Source organism: Citrus sinensis, chromosome 8 (assembly GCF_022201045.2).
Source record: "Citrus sinensis cultivar Valencia sweet orange chromosome 8, DVS_A1.0, whole genome shotgun sequence".
Taxonomy (NCBI): Eukaryota; Viridiplantae; Streptophyta; class Magnoliopsida; order Sapindales; family Rutaceae; genus Citrus; species Citrus sinensis.
In genome coordinates, this window is record NC_068563.1 from 7,456,376 (window position 1) to 7,474,176 (window position 17,801).

Sequence of the window (17,801 nt, forward strand, 5' to 3'; positions counted from 1 at the left end):
ATCTCAACTCATCCAAAAACAATCTTAAGCAAGCATACCTCGAGAATTTAAATCAATCAACATTCGAGAGACAAGAATTTTAAAGCATAGGATCTCATAAACTAGTATAAAAAAAAAATTCAACCACCAAGAAGATCCATTCAAAATTCAAGTGCAACAAGATTTAATAGCCATCTCATTGACTTCACTCCATGCACTCAAAGTGTTTAGGGTATCATTTATGCACTCAAATCAAATCAAAGAATGCTATTACTATAAGCTTGCTCATATATCACATCTCAATCCACAAAATATGAATTAAATGCAAAAATCTAAGGGTCTTTGAAAGGTTGTAACAGGGTTAAATGAAAAAGAAAGGTCTATGAAAGAAAAAGAGATCAAAATGAGAATAATGAACTCATTGAATGAACCTTATGATATCAAAACACTTATTTATACTCGAGTCACCAAGAATGTAAATATATATATATATATATATATATTTGAATCAAACAAAAGAAATGAACCTTGCACAATTTAGTTCAAGCTTAATGCTTGTTGATCTAATTGAGAAACTTTAATTCAAGGTAGTAAAAGCAATAAAATATATACAAAATATATCCAAACAATGAGTCCAAAAATCTCCTTAAATTGAGGGTCAAAAAGAAGGAAAATGGGTAAGTAGATGGAGATAATTAGATGGGTAAAACAAGTGAAGAGAATGGTTAAGGCTCAAGCAAAGATAACAAATAAAGGTCTTCGGGTGGAGAAAAAGAAGAAAAATGTGAAAATAGAAAAATGGAAAGTAGTGTGCCTTTATCATTTTAATGCATAAAATCCTATAATGTGGCTTCAACATGCATAACAAAACAAGTTCTAGAATAAACAAACTAAGATTGATATTCACATAACAAAAATAATTAGAGCAAAATGGTTGCTCATAGGCTGAAATCCTCACAAAGTTGGTAAATTTGCCATCAAATCATGTACACTCTTCAAATGAATCAAGCATCAATAATGGTGTAGAATGAGAAGAAGATATAAGTGATATATAAAAGGAAAGGTAAAAAGGATAAGAAGTGAGAAAGATGTATGCAGTGAGAAAGAAAAGAAAAGAAAAGAAATTAAGAATAATATATGAAACATACTAACTCCAAAATCATTTTAGGATGAGTAGAGTGAAAATAATACTTCCAGACATCAATATTGCAAAAATCCCTCCTCCACACCAAGAACTCACATTGTCCCCAATGTATGATAATCAAAGCTCACATAAAGAAATAAAGCATAAGGATAAAAGATTAAAGGTAAAATGTCCCTGAATTGTGAGCTTTGATCCACATAACGTCTATGGGCTTGACGGAAATGGTGGGATAAATCCCACACTCTCAAAGTATGCAGCCAAATTCTGCTCCATCTTGTTCGGCTTGTGCTCTATTTTCTCTAACTGAATGCTCAAAGGTGGTGCATATGTAGAAGGAATAGTTAGTGGGGCAGTAGTTTCATCGTCAAACTCGTCATCAAAGGTAGCACCACTCCTAGCATAAAGCTTCTTTGGAAGTTGAGTGAGTCCAGGTTCAGTAAACTGAAATCTCCCCTCCTTAAATTTGATCACACCTGTTCTTTCAAACAAAGACATATCCAAAAATTCCTTTTTGCAAGCAGGATGTAAATCATTATTGTCAGGATCAAGCACACATAAGTTTATAGCTAATAGAGTAATGTATAGACCAAGAAATAAAGTCCTATACCTTTTAAGCACACTCTGAAATTGGTCTGCTAACCAAAAATCTAGATTAGGTCTCACATCATTTAACATGCACTAGATAAAATAAAATTCAGTTTTAGAGAAAACTCCCGAGTGATCTTTCTTTCCTAAAAAATTATATGCTAAGAACCGATGTACACATTGCAAAACAGGATCACGTAAGAAAGAGCTCTTTGATTTACTCGGGTCATAGGCATTGTGATCAAAAGATAAATTACGCCAAAGACCATAAAGCTCAAAATTTTCGCAAAAGTCACAAGTTGTCCCTAAATATGCATAACTAGAAGAATAATCATCATCAATGAATCCTAAAACTAGGTTAAAATCTGTGATAGATTGTGAAAAAGTTCGTCCTATTAACCTAAACTTTATAACATTCGGAGTATGCAAAGTAAAATCATTCGGTATATTAAATTGAAAAGTAGCATAAAACTCCCTAATCAACTCAACATAACCCAAACAATCAACATCAACAAACTTATACAGACCAATCTTATCTATCAAAGAATTAAAATTATCCTTAACATTTAATTTTTCAAGAATCGGGTAATGAATATACTTAGCTGGAAGTATTTTTCGCTTGGAAATATCTTTGTACCTTTCTTTCTCTTGTTGAGTCGTGAATGTGAGGCACCCTCCGAGATTGGATTCAGCAAGTGGCAAAACACTCATGCCTTTTCCATGTTTCGATCTTTGTCTCACGGCTTGGCGTGAATCTGAAACTGTGTTCCATGGGACTGTAGTGGGAGCGGCAATCTTGGATTTCTTTGCAACGGGTTTCTTTTTAGACGTTGATGACTTGGAAGTTGATGCTTTTCTCTTCGGCATTGTTACAGTAATTTCACTCACGGGTTTTGTTTGAATGTGAAAAGCGGCGGTCCTTTGAACATAGGAGAGTGACGCGGCTGCTGGTTGCTGGGCGTGGGTTGCTTGAAGGGCTTGTGCAACTGCGGACGTGGGCTGGTGGAGACGCGGCCGGGACGTGGGATGAAGCGCGGGCTGGTATGCTGGTTGCGCAGGATGTAGACGCAGGATGGGGATGATAATTCTGTCTGGATATAAAAGCTACAAAGAATGGAGGTAAAAAGGGTTAGATACTTAATTCTCATATACTCTCTCTCTTTCTATCTATTTTACAATTTCTCTCGGCTATCTTTCTTTTTTGTTAAAATTAACTCTTTTCACTTGGAACAATTGTAATTAAGCTACGAAAGTTATGGCACAAGTTTTTCCAAGTAGACCTAGATTGCTAACTTGAGCGTCAAAGGGTTTATGTTGGGAAAACCTCCAGCATTCCATGACTGGTTTTTGTGAACACATATGTTCTTGGAGGAAGTACTCGAGGTAGCAGCAACTTGTTCAATAGTGAGGAAGTACCACAGAACCTTCTCCCCAAAAAACTACAAATTTAAGTGTTGACGTGATTGTCTGGTCGCTACACAACTCATCCAGGTTTCTGCATAAACATTTCAATAACTAGAAGATGGCCCGTCATACAAAAATTTTAATGGAACTATCAAGAATTAACATGAAATCTTTTAGGTAATTACAACTAGGGAATTATACGAGTTTCTATGAGCTTTCTAAAGGAATTTATCTTCGTCGTTCAATGCGGTCTCTGCAACATTTACTCTATAAATTCTTTATCACTATGTTAGAGAAACCGGAATACATAAATCAAATAAATAAATATATTAGAGAAACTGAAAACGCTTATAATCCAAAAGCATATATGTGTTGTTGTGGCAATATCTGCAATCTTCATTGCGTCGAGTAATCCTCTATAATTTTGATTGATTATCAATTGTTGTAAAGACAGCTCATATGTCACTACTGTAAAACAATTTTTGACCTGTTCAACCCAAAATTGTTACACCCAAAACCAATTAACCATTTGATGTAACGACAAGGCATACAGAACAAGCACGGAAAATAATTTTTACGTTAAATACGAGATCCGTGATTTTTTTTAAAAAGATACTTAATCCATAAATATTTAAAAAAATAATTTTATATATAACATCTATCTCCATTGATGTGTGACCAATTATTAATATTGTCATGCATATGACATTTTTTTATTTTATTATTAATTATTTTTAAACTTAGTGGTATGCCTGCCGCAGCGGCCACTCAATCACTCTCAATTACAGGGAGATTAATCAAAGGGGGGAGCACGTTATTAAAATATACAAATACTAAGATACACTCTGTGCAGTCGGCCCATAACTCCAAATCTTCCTCTTCTTTAGTTAGCAGGCTGCCTAGGAATGTTCTTAGCCCCATCTAGAATATTGCCCGCAAGATTTTGAGCTGGACCTTGATCACAAGCTTGCTCTCCTCCATTCTCCTCTGGGGTCTTTTGGTCAGTAAACTCAACGCCCCTGTCCTTACCGAGTTCTAATCCTGGAAATATGTACAAACTTAAGCTTTTCAGAACACTGTAAAATTCAGTCTCTCGTCAGGACACATGAACCTTAATACACTTAAAAAAAGAAAAAAGAAAAAGAAAAAAAGAGACATAACGTTCGTTGCATTTGAGTTCGCATTTCACACACATTAATCCGGAGTCATCTTTCCCTCCAATTTGCTGGCTAATTAAATATAAAGTTTTCCCCAATTATAATATTTTTACCTTTATCAGTCACACCGAGAGCGTCATGAGGGTTATGAATGAGTTTTCCTTCATCGCAATCGCCAGGTGCTTGCAATTGTGCTGCCGCAATCTCCTCCAAGGTCTTTCTGCCAAAAGCCTGCTTGGCAATGTCTTGCACTCCCTTTTGTGCCTCTAAAATAATATTTGAAAAAACACAATTTTAAAAAAACTGGAAAATTAGTACTCTTGCATATATAAAATTTAATTGAATATATGAAGTCAAAACACAATAAGTACTCTAATTAAGGACAGTTGATTAATTATTACATACGGTTTGCAACATTTTTGAGTGGATCGAGGAATCCAACGGCTACATTCAATAGCATTGACATGATCAACATCGAAACAAGCATGTTCTTCCCCATGATTTCAATGTCAATCAATATCAATCCAATCAAATTAAATTTATTATCAAGTTAGAGAGATTCAATATCTCTTGTTAATTCCCACTCCTTTCCTGCCCTTATATACGCTTCATTATTCCGATTATCGGGGCAAATGGATGGCCATTGTAAATTTGTAATAACTATTTTTGGCATTTGTGTTGTCCGCATTGTATGTATGCCATTAAATTGATCTCTGCCAATCGGATTTGCAAATTTGGGTGTTTTTTGTTTTACCTGTCCGCAAATTTTGCTCAAATATTTCTATTTCTATGTACCTGTTTGATTGAGACAAATTGTCAAAATTTCCTAAACGTATTTACTAAACCTGAATCATTGGAAAAAAGAATGATAAATAATCAATTTTTTTCTTATATTAATTTACTCAGCTATAAAAGCTTGAATCTAGCACCTGAACCCGATGTATAATAAATTTAAATTATGGAAGTGTAGGAAATATCCGTTCCTAACGGTATGAGCCTATGATATTAACAATAATAAGGCCAAGATCACAATGAGGAATGAAAAAAGCCTAGAGTTTAATGATCCTTTTATATTGACCCTTAATATTGTGAATTTACCAAAATAGATCAATTTAAAATATCATTTTATATCCAAATTCTCATAAACTAAATAAGAAAAATTAGGGCACTCAAATCCAATGTTTAGGAAAAAAATATTAAAATCTTTAAAGCAATAGAAAAAATAATAAAATAACTTAAAATTAAAAAATGACGAAGGAAAAATGAAATTTTTAGGTTGACTATAGGGTAGAATGGCATATGTATTTTGGGTTTGGTTTGTCTTGTAGCAAACTTTGAATATATTGTACTCTCAAAATCGACACATGTACCACAAGTTATGACCTCCAGTAAATACCCTACACATCATACACAACCATCCTACATTTCAAAATATTTAATTTACCTTTCAATTTTTGTTTTGGTAATGAAAATATTTTTTTTACCTTTCAATTCTAGTTTTTTTTTATTAATGAACTTTCAAGTTTCAACAACCTCTTTCTTGAAAAAATAATAACAAATCTTCCTATATGTATTTTCTTCCAATGCCTTTTTTTTTTTTCCCGACTTCAGGTATTATATTTCTTTTGGTATTACCATGAAGTCACTACAACTATTGCAAATAATAAAATAAATAAATCCATAGTTGCAATCCATGCCCAATTCTTAAAAGAAAAAAAAAAAAAAACAGTCCACAACACATAGGAAAGCTTGAACCCTCAAACTTGAAAATATGGTGAGGACTGAGGAAGTGCCCACTTTGGGTATTACATCTCCTGCGGTATAGACTTGAAACAATATTTGATTTGCATTTAAGGTTATTCTCAACACTTCAATCACCCGCTGCATATCTATCTATTTATCTATCTATATATATTATGTTGAAGACCTTGACCTTAGGATGAATTGATAGTGAACATATTTTGATTGAAATTAGGTCATGCAGCCCATGCCCATTTGAAGGAATTGAATTAGAAGACACTCATTAGGGTAAAAGCTCGTTTAGTCCCTATATTTTGAAGTTAGTGCCCGTTTAGACCCTATATTTTTAAAAATACCTCAAACCATCCATACCATTAAATTATTGACACTTTTGCCATTATCTTTTGTTCCTTTTAACTTATTTTTATAATATTGCCCTATTATAATAATTTTTTAGACATTATTAAAAAGAAAAAATAACCCTATTATAATAATTTTTTTAGACATTATTAAAAAGAAAAAAATAAATTACTAGTTTAACACCAAAAAATAAAATAAAATAAAATAAAATATATTAATTTTTGTGGAACACACTCTTGAGTTAAAATATTAATTTTTCTAAAAAAATTGATAATGTAATTTTTTACGATATTAATTTTTTAGACATACGTGAGCTTCCACAAAAATTAATATATACCTTTTTTGTTTTTATTTTATTTTTGAGTTTAATTTGATAATTTAATTTTTTTATTAATATCCAAAAAAAAACATTATTGTAAAAATGTAATATTGTAAAAGTAAGTTAAAAATAATAAAAAATAATGGCATAAGTGTCAATATTTAGTAGCAGGGACGTTTTGAGGTGTTTTTAAAAATACATGGACTAAATGAACACTAACCTCATAATATAGGGACTAAACAAGCTTTTACCCCACTCATTATGTTGGAAGCTGAAGAACGACTGTATCTATTGAGTAGGGTTGGCCAACAAAATTAGCACTTAAATTATCACATGGCACTGTCTTTCATCTCATAATCAAGAAATTTCTGAGTGATTGATCTAAAATGTAAGTTTAGTGGCATAAATTATAAAGAGCTTGTGTAGAATGTTGTGCTAATGAGTGATGTTCTGTAATTTCTTTTATACTGTTAACTCAAATTAATTGATTACGGCAACCCTCCTGCCTTGAAACCCCCCAAGGTGAGTTTATCTAGATATGACTGACTATACTCATATTAAATCTATAAATGTAATATTCCCAACCTGCAAATTTATAAAACAAGCACTCCCAAAAGGATTCAATATTCAACTAACATCCAGAACTAACTTTCTCAATCAAAATCTCAAATATCATCCAAACATCTAATGTCAAAATACAATAGATTATCCTTAGTCACAAAATATAACAAAATTATATAATCCAAGATATCCCAACAAAAACATTTATAACTCCTAGCACCATCACGTGAACATAATTTCAAAATAACTATCGTTGATAGGTCAACTGCTGTACCATCAAATCTCTTGTGGGGGGGGGGGGGATATAATAAAACAAGATGAGTATAAAACTCAATGGCTCAGTGAGTGGAAGGTAGTTTTTAAAATAATCTTTCTTAAAAATAAGTTAATCTTTTCGCTAAATAATTTCACCAAAATATAATAAGAACCTAAATAACATCAAAATATGATAAGAACCTAAATAAACTTATTTAATTTAGATAATGTATTGATGTAACAATAATACATAATGCTGCATAAAATTAAGGAAATCATAACACTTATAATATCAATACTGAATACTGAAATTATCACTAAACAAATATCCAAGGGAATAATCTCATTATACTCGGACCTCTATGGATGGTGCAATGAAGCACTCTCTGGGTACTGTGATGTCCGGAGCTATCTCATATCTCATCATATCTCATACTTGGGTCTCCATGGACAATGCAATGATGTACTATTTGGGTACAATTGTATCTGAACTCCACGGGTTATCTCATACCTTATCATATCTTTGCATGCATAATCTAGTCCACAAAGGACAAAATGCACCCAAGTAAATGGCCTAAAGCCTCTGTGTGTGTACATAGACGGGGCCTGGAAAGCCTTATATCTCATCTATATCTCTGTATATGTATCCCTATTATCATCATACGGCATGCATATGCCTCTTAAAGGCAAAAGTACTAAACCACACGGCCCAAAACCTCTATGTGTGTTCAAATGGGCCCTAAACACCTCTCATCTCATCATAGTACTATAGCTGGATGGGAAGGGTATTGTCTAATGATTTTAAAAACAATTTTTATACTCATATTTATATACTTTTTAATCACACTTTAAATCACACTTTTATTTTCATTAACACATTTGAATCCACTTTTCTTGTCTTTAAAATACTTTCATGCTTTATTCAAAGTCGATATGGAAAACCATTAACCATACACTTTTTAATAATATATCAATACGTGAATTAAAATTCATTTAGAGAAAATCGCTAAGTCTGAGTATTTAAAATACTTATTTCACAAACATGCTTCACTATCATAATAAACTATGAAAGTAGGTTTTATATATTCCACTCAAAGTGATGATGCTCAAATTTGGGTATCGTCAACATCCACGGATTTGTTCTTGTTTGTTGTTTCTCTTAAATCAAGAAAATGACATAATTACTTTCCATAAATATGAACTACAATTGACAAGCTCAAAACAACATTTACCCGTAATAAATCATTCCCATATTCATAAAATTACAAAAATATCCTACATCCATAAATTATTAAAATCCCCTTCAAATCATAAATTACCGAAATACCATCAGAATCCTAAATTACCAAACTACCATCCATTCAAATTACTAAAATATCTACAAGATCAGAATTTACAAGATTACCCTCAAAGTATGAATTGCCTAAATGTTACCGGTCAACGGTGACCGAAAATCAAGCGATGGCAATTGAGAGGCTTGGGTTAGACACTTCTTGCCTAGCTGAATTTAATGGTACCAGCAGTGAGCTCCCATGCGCGACGATAGTGCTAGAGTCTAGCTCGATAGTTGTGAATCTCTAAGTGGTTGATCGACAGCAAGCATCAATCTCCGGTGGCGATGGATGGTCAGAAATGGTAGAGGATGAAGTGAAGATGCCAAAATCTGACATGAACAATGACAAATTGAGGTGAAAAATTCGCAGGTTTTCAAGCTTCCATCTGCGGCTTTTCGATGGGTGTTTGGCAACGATGACAGCAGGGAAGTGATGGCTGGCTCACAAGCTTTTGTTTGGTACTTTGCTCAGCCAATGAGGTGGCCAAAATTGTGAGATTCGTCTGGGTTAGTTTTATGGGTTGGGTTGACCTAATTCGTCAGCAGCTCTCTCTCTTTCTCTTTCTCTTTTTTTGAACTAGTTCTCTCTTTTTTTTTTTAAAGCATAATACAAATTAAGCTAATACTAGACCTAAGTGTTGAAATAAAATCTGACTACACAGCTATTGTCGTGTTCAGGCTGTCTGGATTTCATATTGTAACAAATTTAAATTATTTTAAACATGATCCATTTATTAAACCTGTCAAATTTTACGACCCATATCCATCTATTCACGTCACAAATCGAGTCGCATCAAATTTATCCGTAACAATTTGTAATAAGTCTAATGACTTAAAAAAATAATAAAGCGAAGAGGAAAAATAAAATAACTCACTTAATTTTGAATAATAAGTGCATGTGTTACATTGATTTTCCTTAAACTTACAGATTTTACTTTCTAATTAAATCAAAATAATTTTCCATTTATTATTAACTACAAAAAAGTGATGTATATGGTGATGGAAAAAATTTGTCTCTATAGATACAAAATATGACAATACTAAATATATGAAAATGAGAACTATTTTACAGTATAATAACTGAAAAATGCTCCATCATACACAAATTTTAATGAAAGATTATTAAGAATTATCATGAAATCATTTAAGTAATTACAACTAATTACAACTAGAAAATTGTCAATTCTATTAGCTTTCTAAAGGAATTTGTCTTCGTCGTTCAATGAAGATTTCTGCAAGATTTACTCTCTAACCGAAATACTAACAAATATGTTAGAGAAACTAAAAACGCTTGTTACCCAAAAACTTTTATGTATTGATTTGGCAAGATTTACGGTCTTCATTGTGTCTGAGTAATCCTCTCTAATTTTGATTGATTATTTTCTGTTGTAACAAGTCATTTATCACTTTGCAACAATTTTGTGTTTTATAGCAACATCTGCAATCTTCATTGCGTTGAGTAATCCTCTATAATTTTGATTGATTATCATTTGTTGTAACGACAACTCATATATCATGACTGTAGAACTTTTGACTTGTTCAACCCAAAATTGTTACACCCAAAACCAATTAACCATTTGTTGTAACGACAAGGCATACAGAACAAGCACGGAAAATAATTTTATATATAACATCTATCTCCATTAATGTGTGACCAATTATTAATATTGTCATGCATATGACATTTTTTTATTTTATTATTAATTATTTTTAAACTTAGTGGTGTGCCTGCGCAGCGGCCACTCAATCACTCTCAATTACAGGGAGATTAATCAAAGGGGGGAGCACGTTATTAAAATATGCAAATACTAAGATACACTCTGTGCAGTCGGCCCATAACTCCAAATCTTCCTCTTCTTTAGTTAGCAGGCTGCCTGGGAATGTTCTTAGCCCCATCTAGAATATTGCCCGCAAGATTTTGAGCTGGACCTTGATCACAAGCTTGCTCTCCTCCATTCTCCTCTGGGGTCTTTTGGTCAGTAAACTCAACGCCCCTGTCCTTACCGAGTTCTAATCCTGGAAATATGTACAAACTTAAGCTTTTCAGAACACTGTAAAATTCAGTCTCTCGTCAGGACACATGAACCTTAATACACTTAAAAAAAGAAAAAAGAAAAAGAAAAAAAGAGACATAACGTTCGTTGCATTTGAGTTCGCATTTTAAACGCATTAATCCGGAGTCATCTTTCCCTCCAATTTGCTGGCTAATTAAATATAAAGTTTGCCCCAATTATAATATTTTTACCGTTATCAGTCACACCAAGAGCGTCATGAGGGTTATGAATGAGTTTTCCTTCATCGCAATCGCCAGGTGCTTGCAATTGTGCTGCTGCAATCTCCTCCAATGTCTTTCTGCCAAAAGCCTGCTTGGCAATGTCTTGTACTCCCTTTTGTGCCTCTGAAATAATATTTGAAAAAACACAATTTTAAAAAAACTGGAAAATTAGTACTCTTGCATATATAAAATTTAATTGAATATATGAAGTCAAAACACAATAAGTACTCTAATTAAGGACAGTTGATTAATTATTACATACGGTTTGCAACATTTTTGAGTGGATCGAGGAATCCAACGGCTACATTCAATAGCATTGACATGATCAACATCGAAACAAGCATGTTCTTCCCCATGATTTCAATGTCAATCAATATCAATCCAATCAAATTAAATTTATTATCAAGTTAGAGAGATTCAATATCTCTTGTTAATTCCCACTCCTTTCCTGCCCTTATATACGCTTCATTATTCCGATTATCGGGGCAAATGGATGGCCATTGTAAATTTGTAATAACTATTTTTGGCATTTGTGTTGTCCGCATCGTATGTATGCCATTAAATTGATCTCTGCCAATCGGATTTGCAAATTTGGGTGTTTTTTGTTTTACCTGTCCGCAAATTTTGCTCAAATATTTCTATTTCTATGTACCTGTTTGATTGAGACGAACAAAATTTTTTTTTAACTAAAAATGAAAGAAAATATTCCCACCCCCAAACTTAAAATAAACATTGTCCTCAATGTAAAGAAAAGAAAAGGAAAAGAGAAACTCCCCCGGTTTTGCAGTTGAAAATGTGAAGTTGTAGCTGAGTCGTTGAAAGGCATGTGGAAAGTTATATTCATCGACCCCCAAACTTGTACAAAATCCTAAAACAAAATAAAATAAGTAAAAGAAAAGAAAAAAATAAGGAAAGATAAAAATGACAATAATAAAGTTTAGAAAACTTAGGTTGCCTCCCAAGAAGCGCTTAATTTATAGTCATTAGCTTGACTGTCTCTGGTCGTCATTCAGGACTAGACAGCTCAGTAGCTATCTTGTGCTTATCAAATGCATCATCCAGATAAGGCTTCAATCGATGACCATTAACCTTGAATGTGCCTTTTGTATTATGTGAAACTTCTACCACGCCAGACGGAAAGACTTTTGTTATTGTAAAAGGACCAGACCAACGGGATTGAAACTTGCCTGGGAAAAGTCGAAGTCGAGAATTATATAATGAAACCTTTTGGCCAACCTGAAATTCACGTATGAGTATATGTTTGTCATGCCAATGTTTAGTGCGGGCTTTATAGATTTGAGCATTCTCATAAGCTGCATTGCGAAATTCATCCATTTCATTAAGTTGCAACAATCTCTTTTCTCCTGCTACTTGCATGTCAAAGTTCAAAATCTTCATAACCCAATATGCCTTATGCTCAAGTTCAACAGGTAGATGACATGCCTTTCCAAATACTAGATGATAAGGAGACATACCAATAGGCGTTTTGAAAGCTGTTCGATAAGCCCATAGTGCATCGTTTAGTTTTGTCGACCAATCCTTCCGCGAAGCATTTACTATTTTTTCCAAAATTTTCTTTAATTCTCAATTCGAGACTTCAACTTGGGCGCTAGTTTGTGGATGGTAAGGGGTGGCAACTCTCTGTGTGACTCCATATTTGCTCAAGAGGGCTTTAAATTGCCGATTGCAAAAATGTTTCCCACCATCACTTATAATTGTTCTTGGAGTGCCAAACCATGTAAAAATATTTTTCTTTAAAAAATTCACAACAACCCGAGCATCATTGGAAGGTAAAGCAATAGTTTCAACCCACTTGGAAACATAATCAACAGCTACCATAATATATTTATTCTTGAAGGAAGATGCAAACTGACCCATAAAGTCAATTTCCCAAACATCAAACAATTCTACTTCAAGAATATTAGTTAGTGGTATTTCATTCTTCCTTGAAATGTTACCAGTTCTCTTACATCGGTCACAAGCAGCAACAAAAGGATAAGCATCTTTAAATAAAATGGGCCAATAAAAACCTGATTGAAGCACTTTTGCTGCAGTTTTGGTTGCGCCAAAATGTCCACCAACTTCACGAGAATGACAGTGTTGGAAGATGCTTCTCATCTCTTCTTCCGGGACACATCATCAAATGATTTGGTTTAAACAGTACTTATACAAGAACGGATCTTCCCAAAGATAATACTTGACATCTGAAAAAATTTCTTCTTCTGTTGATATGATAAATCAGAAGGAACAATGGCACTCGCCAAATAGTTCACAAAATATGCATACCATGGTGTGTTGTACATTTGAAGGACCAACAACTTTTCATCAGGAAATTCTTCGTTGATTGAAACCATTACACTATCCCCTCGCTCTCCCTGCTCTAATTGAGATAAGTGATCCCCCACTAGATTTTCAGATGCCTTCTTATCTCAAATCTCTAAATCTAATTCTTGTAGTAAGAGCACCCAACGGATCAGTCTTGATTTTGCATTTGCCTTTGTAAATAGATACTTGAGAGCTAAATGATCAATGTAAATTGTTACCTTGGAGCAAATCAAATATGAGCAGAATTTTTCAAGTGCAAACACAATAACTAGAAACTCTTCCTCAGTGGTAGCATAATTCAATTGCGCGTCTGTCAGAGTTCGACTTGCATAGTAAATAACATGCAACATGTTTTTATACCGTTGCCCCAAAATTGCTCCAATAGCATAGTCACTCGCATTACACATAACCTCGAACGGCAGATCCCAATCTAGAGCCATAATAACTGGAGCTGAAATCAATTTCTCTTTTAAAGTGTTAAAAGCCTGCAAACACTCATCGGTAAAATTGAAAGGCACATTCTTGAGTAAAAGGTTGCACAAGGGTTTCGTTATCTTTGAAAAATCTTTAATAAAACATCGATAAAACCCGACATGCCCTAGAAAACTTCTTACAGCTTTCACGGAAGTTGGTGGTGGCAACTTCTCAATGACTTTAATCTTCGCTCTATCAACTTCAATTCCTTTAGCTGAAATCTGATGACCTAGTAAAATGTCTTCTTGCACCATAAAGTGACATTTTTCCCAATTCAAAATCAAGTTTGTCTCCTCACATCGCTGTAAAACTATATCTAAATTGTTTCGACAATGATCAAATGAAGATCCAAAAACTGAGAAATCATCCATAAACACCTCAATGAATCTCTCCTCCATATCAGAAAATATAGCCATTATGCAACACTGAAAGGTAGCTGGTGCATTACATAAGCCGAATGACATTCCTCTATAAGCAAAGGTACCATAAGGACATGTAAAGGTGGTTTTCTCTTAATCTTCTGGTGCTATAAGAATTTTATTATAGCCTGAATATCCATATAAAAGGTAGTAGTAGGCATGGCCAGTAAGTCTCTCCAACACCTGATCAATAAAAGGCAATGGAAAATGGTTTTTTTCTAGTAGCAGCATTAAGTTTTCTATAATCCATGTATACCCGCCAACTTGTGACTGTCCTTGTTGGGATAAGTTTATTGTTGTCATTCTTCATGACCGTCATTCCTCCCTTCTTTGGTACCACTTGCACTGGACTGACCCATTTGTTATCAGAGATTGGATAAATTATCCCAGCATCCAATAATTTAAGCACCTCTGCCCTAACCACTTCTTGCATGTTCGGATTTAGGCATCTTTGTGGCTGTACTGTGGGCTTATAACTCTCCTTCATTATAATCTTATGCACGTAGATTGAAGGACTTATTCCTTTGATGTCGGCAATAGTCTATCATAATGCAGCTTTGTGATCCCTCAAAACTCGAAGTAGCTTTTCCTCTTCAAGATCTGTCGAGGCAGAAGAAATAATAACTGGTAGCTTAGAGTTATCATCTAAATAAGCATACCTTAAATGTGAGGGCAAAGGCTTAAGCTCATGTTTTGAAGGTTCTTCTATTGAAGGTTTTGGTCTAGAAGGACTTCTACCAAGCTCCTCTAATTCTGGCTTTTTTTAAAGTAGAATGGTGAAGCTTCCAAATAATGTGCATACTTCTGAATGCTAATATTCGCAGATTGAGTAGTCCCAGAGTGAACAATACATGTTTCTAGTGTGTCATTTGGCATTGTGTCGCAAAAGCTCTCAATTATCACTTTATCAATGGTGTCTATTTGAAGGCATCTGTCGATCTTGGATGGATATTTCATTGCTTCGAACACATTGAAAGTGACTTGCTCATCTTGCACCCTAAGAATTAGTTTTCCTTCTTGGACATCAATAAGAGTTCTTCTCGTAGCCAAAAATGGTCGGCCTAAAATGATTGGTATCTCTCGATCTTCAATCATATCCAAAACAATAAAATCTGCAGGAAATATAAACTTGTCGACCTTAACAAATACGTCCTCAATCATGCCTCTGGGATACTTTATAGACCTATCTGCTAATTGAAGAGAAACAATTGTTGCCTTTGGTTCACCAAGTCCTAATTTCCTGAAAACAAATAGAGGCATCAAATTAATACTTGTACCTAAATCACACAAAGCTTTATCAAAATAAGTATTTCTAATAGTGCATGGGATAAAAAAACTCCCTGGATCTTTCAACTTCGGTGGCAATTTATTATGTAGAATTGCAGTTGACTCTTTAGTTAACAACACAGTTTCATGCTCTTCTAATTTCCTCTTGTTGGATAAAATTTCTTTCATGAATTTAACATAGCTCCGCATTTGTTCTAATGCATCTGCAAAAGAAATGTTAATATGCAACTTTTTAAAGACATCAAGAAATTTAGAGAACTGCTTATCTAATTTTTTTTTCTGAAGGCGCTGAGGAAACGGGATTGGAGGGACATAGGCTTTAACTGGTGCTGATTGTTGTGATTGTGGAATTTCTGCACTTCCTGTCTCGGATGTTCTAGTGGTGTCCTTAATTTGCTCCATGTTATCTTTTTCAACTTTACTTCTTTTGGCAGATCTTCAAGTTGTCTACTATTCCGAAGCATAGTCACATTCATTTGTTCCTTTGGATTTGTCTATGTGTTACTCGGCAGAGAGCCATGTGGTCTGCTGGATAACAAGTTTGTAATCTGACCCATTTGCACCTCGATGTTTCGGATTAATGCAGCTTGATTTTGAAAAGTTGTCTCTATTTTGGTCATGAATTGAGACATATTTATTGTAAGTTAGGTAAGAGCATCTTCCAAATTTGACTGTTTCTCTTGCGATTGGAACCTTGGAGGTGGCTTCAATGTATTTTCAGTGTTGTTCCATGACAAATTCGGGTGGTTTCTCCAGCCAGGATTGTAGTTATTATAATATGGGTTATTTTGTTGCCTTTGGAAGTTCGACACATAATGAGCTTGTTCAGCAGATGACGACGAAAGAGGACTTCCAACTGGGCAGTTGACACTGGTATGGTTCCCTCCGCATAATTAACACACTTGAGTTTGAATAGCACTGACATTTAGGTGCTCTAGCTTATTAGATAAAGCAGTCATCTATGCAGATAAAGCAGTGACAACATTAATATTATGGGCTCCTATAGTTTTCCTTGGCATTAATCGCTCTGAAGACCACTGGTAATTGTTAGATGCCATCTCCTCCAATAATTCATAAGCTGCTTCTGGTGTGTTTCCCATTAACGTTCCTCCTGCTGCAGCATCAATCATTGTTTTGGTATTGGATCCCAAACCATTGTAAAATGTCTGTACCTGAAGCCAAACTAGTAGACCATGATGTGGGCATTTTCTTAGTAGGTCTTTGTATCTCTCCCACGCTTCATATAATGATTCCATCTCGAACTGAGCAAAGGTTGTGATGTCATTCCTCAACTTGGCTGTTTTTGCTGAAGGAAAGTACTTTGCTAAAAACTTCTGTGCTAAACCATCCCATGTAGTGATTGTTTCAGCAGGGAGTGAGTTCAACCACTCTTTTGCTTTATCCCTCAATGAGAACGGAAAAAGCCTTAGCCTGATAGCATTGTCTAAAACACCATTTTGCTTAAATGTGTCACAAATTTCCAAGAAATTTGCAATATGAGCATTTGGATCATCATTTGGCATCCCAACAAATTGTACTGACGTCTGAATCATCTAGATTATGGCTGGCTTAATTTCAAAATTATTGGCTTGAACGAGCACCATTAACTCTAGGCACAACATAATCTCTTAAAGGTCTCGCATCCTCATTTCCATGTAATGCTTCATCAGCCATGATTAGTTGTTGCTCCTGTAAAGCTTCTCCCCTTTCTCTATTAAGACTTCTACACGTATGTTCAATCTCTAGATCAAAAGGCAATAAATCAAAACTTCTTGAATGTCTCATAAAATTAAACAAGAAAACGAAAATAAAAATAAAAAACAATAAAATTCAAATTCAAATTAAATTAAAGGTTAGTTGGTATCGATACTAATCTAAACAATCCCCGGCAACAACGCTAAAAACTTGATGTGTAAATTAGCAAGTGTACTAGTCAGCACAAGTAATATAATGAAGAGTACAATATCGTCCCACAGAGATTGTATATCTTATTAGCTACCGAAATTATTCTATCCCTAATTTATTTAAACAATCGAATAAGCAAATTTAGATTACAATAAAATAACTATTAATTAAATTAAGATAAGGTAGTAACAAAAAATCAACAAGAGATTAAAACACTAGGACATCCGATTTCACCATAACCAATCCAATTTAATCCTTCATCTATGCAATTGAAGTTTA

General features: G+C 34.1%; 4 protein-coding genes and 1 non-coding gene across 5 annotated transcripts; 1 reads left to right on the forward strand and 4 right to left on the reverse strand.

Annotated features, from left to right (window-relative positions):
- Nucleotides 1-3,874: 3,874 nt before the first annotated feature.
- On the reverse strand, nucleotides 3,875-4,824 carry LOC127899178 (uncharacterized). Its single transcript, XM_052432398.1, has 3 exons — nucleotides 4,675-4,824; nucleotides 4,383-4,535; nucleotides 3,875-4,153 (listed from the first exon to the last, which is right to left on the reverse strand). Exons 1-3 carry the CDS (start codon nucleotides 4,766-4,768, stop codon nucleotides 3,996-3,998), a joined length of 405 nt encoding a protein of 134 aa, XP_052288358.1. The 5' UTR covers nucleotides 4,769-4,824; the 3' UTR covers nucleotides 3,875-3,995.
- A 5,756-nt stretch (nucleotides 4,825-10,580) lies between these two features.
- LOC127899179 (uncharacterized) lies at nucleotides 10,581-11,526 on the reverse strand. The gene is made up of 3 exons (XM_052432399.1): nucleotides 11,375-11,526; nucleotides 11,083-11,235; nucleotides 10,581-10,853 (listed from the first exon to the last, which is right to left on the reverse strand). The coding sequence occupies exons 1-3, from the start codon at nucleotides 11,466-11,468 to the stop codon at nucleotides 10,696-10,698; spliced, it is 405 nt and encodes a 134-aa protein (XP_052288359.1). The 5' UTR covers nucleotides 11,469-11,526; the 3' UTR covers nucleotides 10,581-10,695.
- Nucleotides 11,527-12,117: 591 nt separating this feature from the next.
- LOC127899261 (uncharacterized) lies at nucleotides 12,118-12,585 on the reverse strand. Its single transcript, XM_052432599.1, has one exon. The coding sequence runs from the start codon at nucleotides 12,583-12,585 to the stop codon at nucleotides 12,118-12,120; it is 468 nt and encodes a 155-aa protein (XP_052288559.1).
- A 2,289-nt stretch (nucleotides 12,586-14,874) lies between these two features.
- LOC127899262 (uncharacterized) lies at nucleotides 14,875-16,019 on the reverse strand. The gene is made up of 2 exons (XM_052432600.1): nucleotides 15,133-16,019; nucleotides 14,875-14,989 (listed from the first exon to the last, which is right to left on the reverse strand). Exons 1-2 carry the CDS (start codon nucleotides 16,017-16,019, stop codon nucleotides 14,875-14,877), a joined length of 1,002 nt encoding a protein of 333 aa, XP_052288560.1.
- Nucleotides 16,020-16,805: 786 nt separating this feature from the next.
- On the forward strand, nucleotides 16,806-16,912 carry LOC127899483 (small nucleolar RNA R71). Its single transcript, XR_008051360.1, has one exon. It is a non-coding gene; the product is annotated as a small nucleolar RNA R71 (small nucleolar RNA).
- Nucleotides 16,913-17,801: the final 889 nt, after the last annotated feature.

Excerpts from the sequence above, each read along its gene's own strand:
- LOC127899178 (XM_052432398.1), bottom strand. The coding sequence starts at position 4,768 with ATGGGGAAGAACATGCTTGTTTCGATGTTGATCATGTCAATGCTATTG. Across the intron at positions 4,536-4,674 it reads ACTCAAAAATGTTGCAAACC|AGGCACAAAAGGGAGTGCAA; the intron begins GTATGTAATAAT and ends ATATTATTTTAG. Across the intron at positions 4,154-4,382 it reads TCTCGGTGTGACTGATAAAG|GATTAGAACTCGGTAAGGAC; the intron begins GTAAAAATATTA and ends ACATATTTCCAG.
- LOC127899179 (XM_052432399.1), bottom strand. The coding sequence starts at position 11,468 with ATGGGGAAGAACATGCTTGTTTCGATGTTGATCATGTCAATGCTATTG. Across the intron at positions 11,236-11,374 it reads ACTCAAAAATGTTGCAAACC|AGGCACAAAAGGGAGTACAA; the intron begins GTATGTAATAAT and ends ATATTATTTCAG. Across the intron at positions 10,854-11,082 it reads TCTTGGTGTGACTGATAACG|GATTAGAACTCGGTAAGGAC; the intron begins GTAAAAATATTA and ends ACATATTTCCAG.
- LOC127899261 (XM_052432599.1), bottom strand. The coding sequence starts at position 12,585 with ATGTCTCCTTATCATCTAGTATTTGGAAAGGCATGTCATCTACCTGTT.
- LOC127899262 (XM_052432600.1), bottom strand. The coding sequence starts at position 16,019 with ATGGAGCAAATTAAGGACACCACTAGAACATCCGAGACAGGAAGTGCA. Across the intron at positions 14,990-15,132 it reads GCGAATATTAGCATTCAGAA|GTATGCTTATTTAGATGATA; the intron begins GTATGCACATTA and ends CTCACATTTAAG.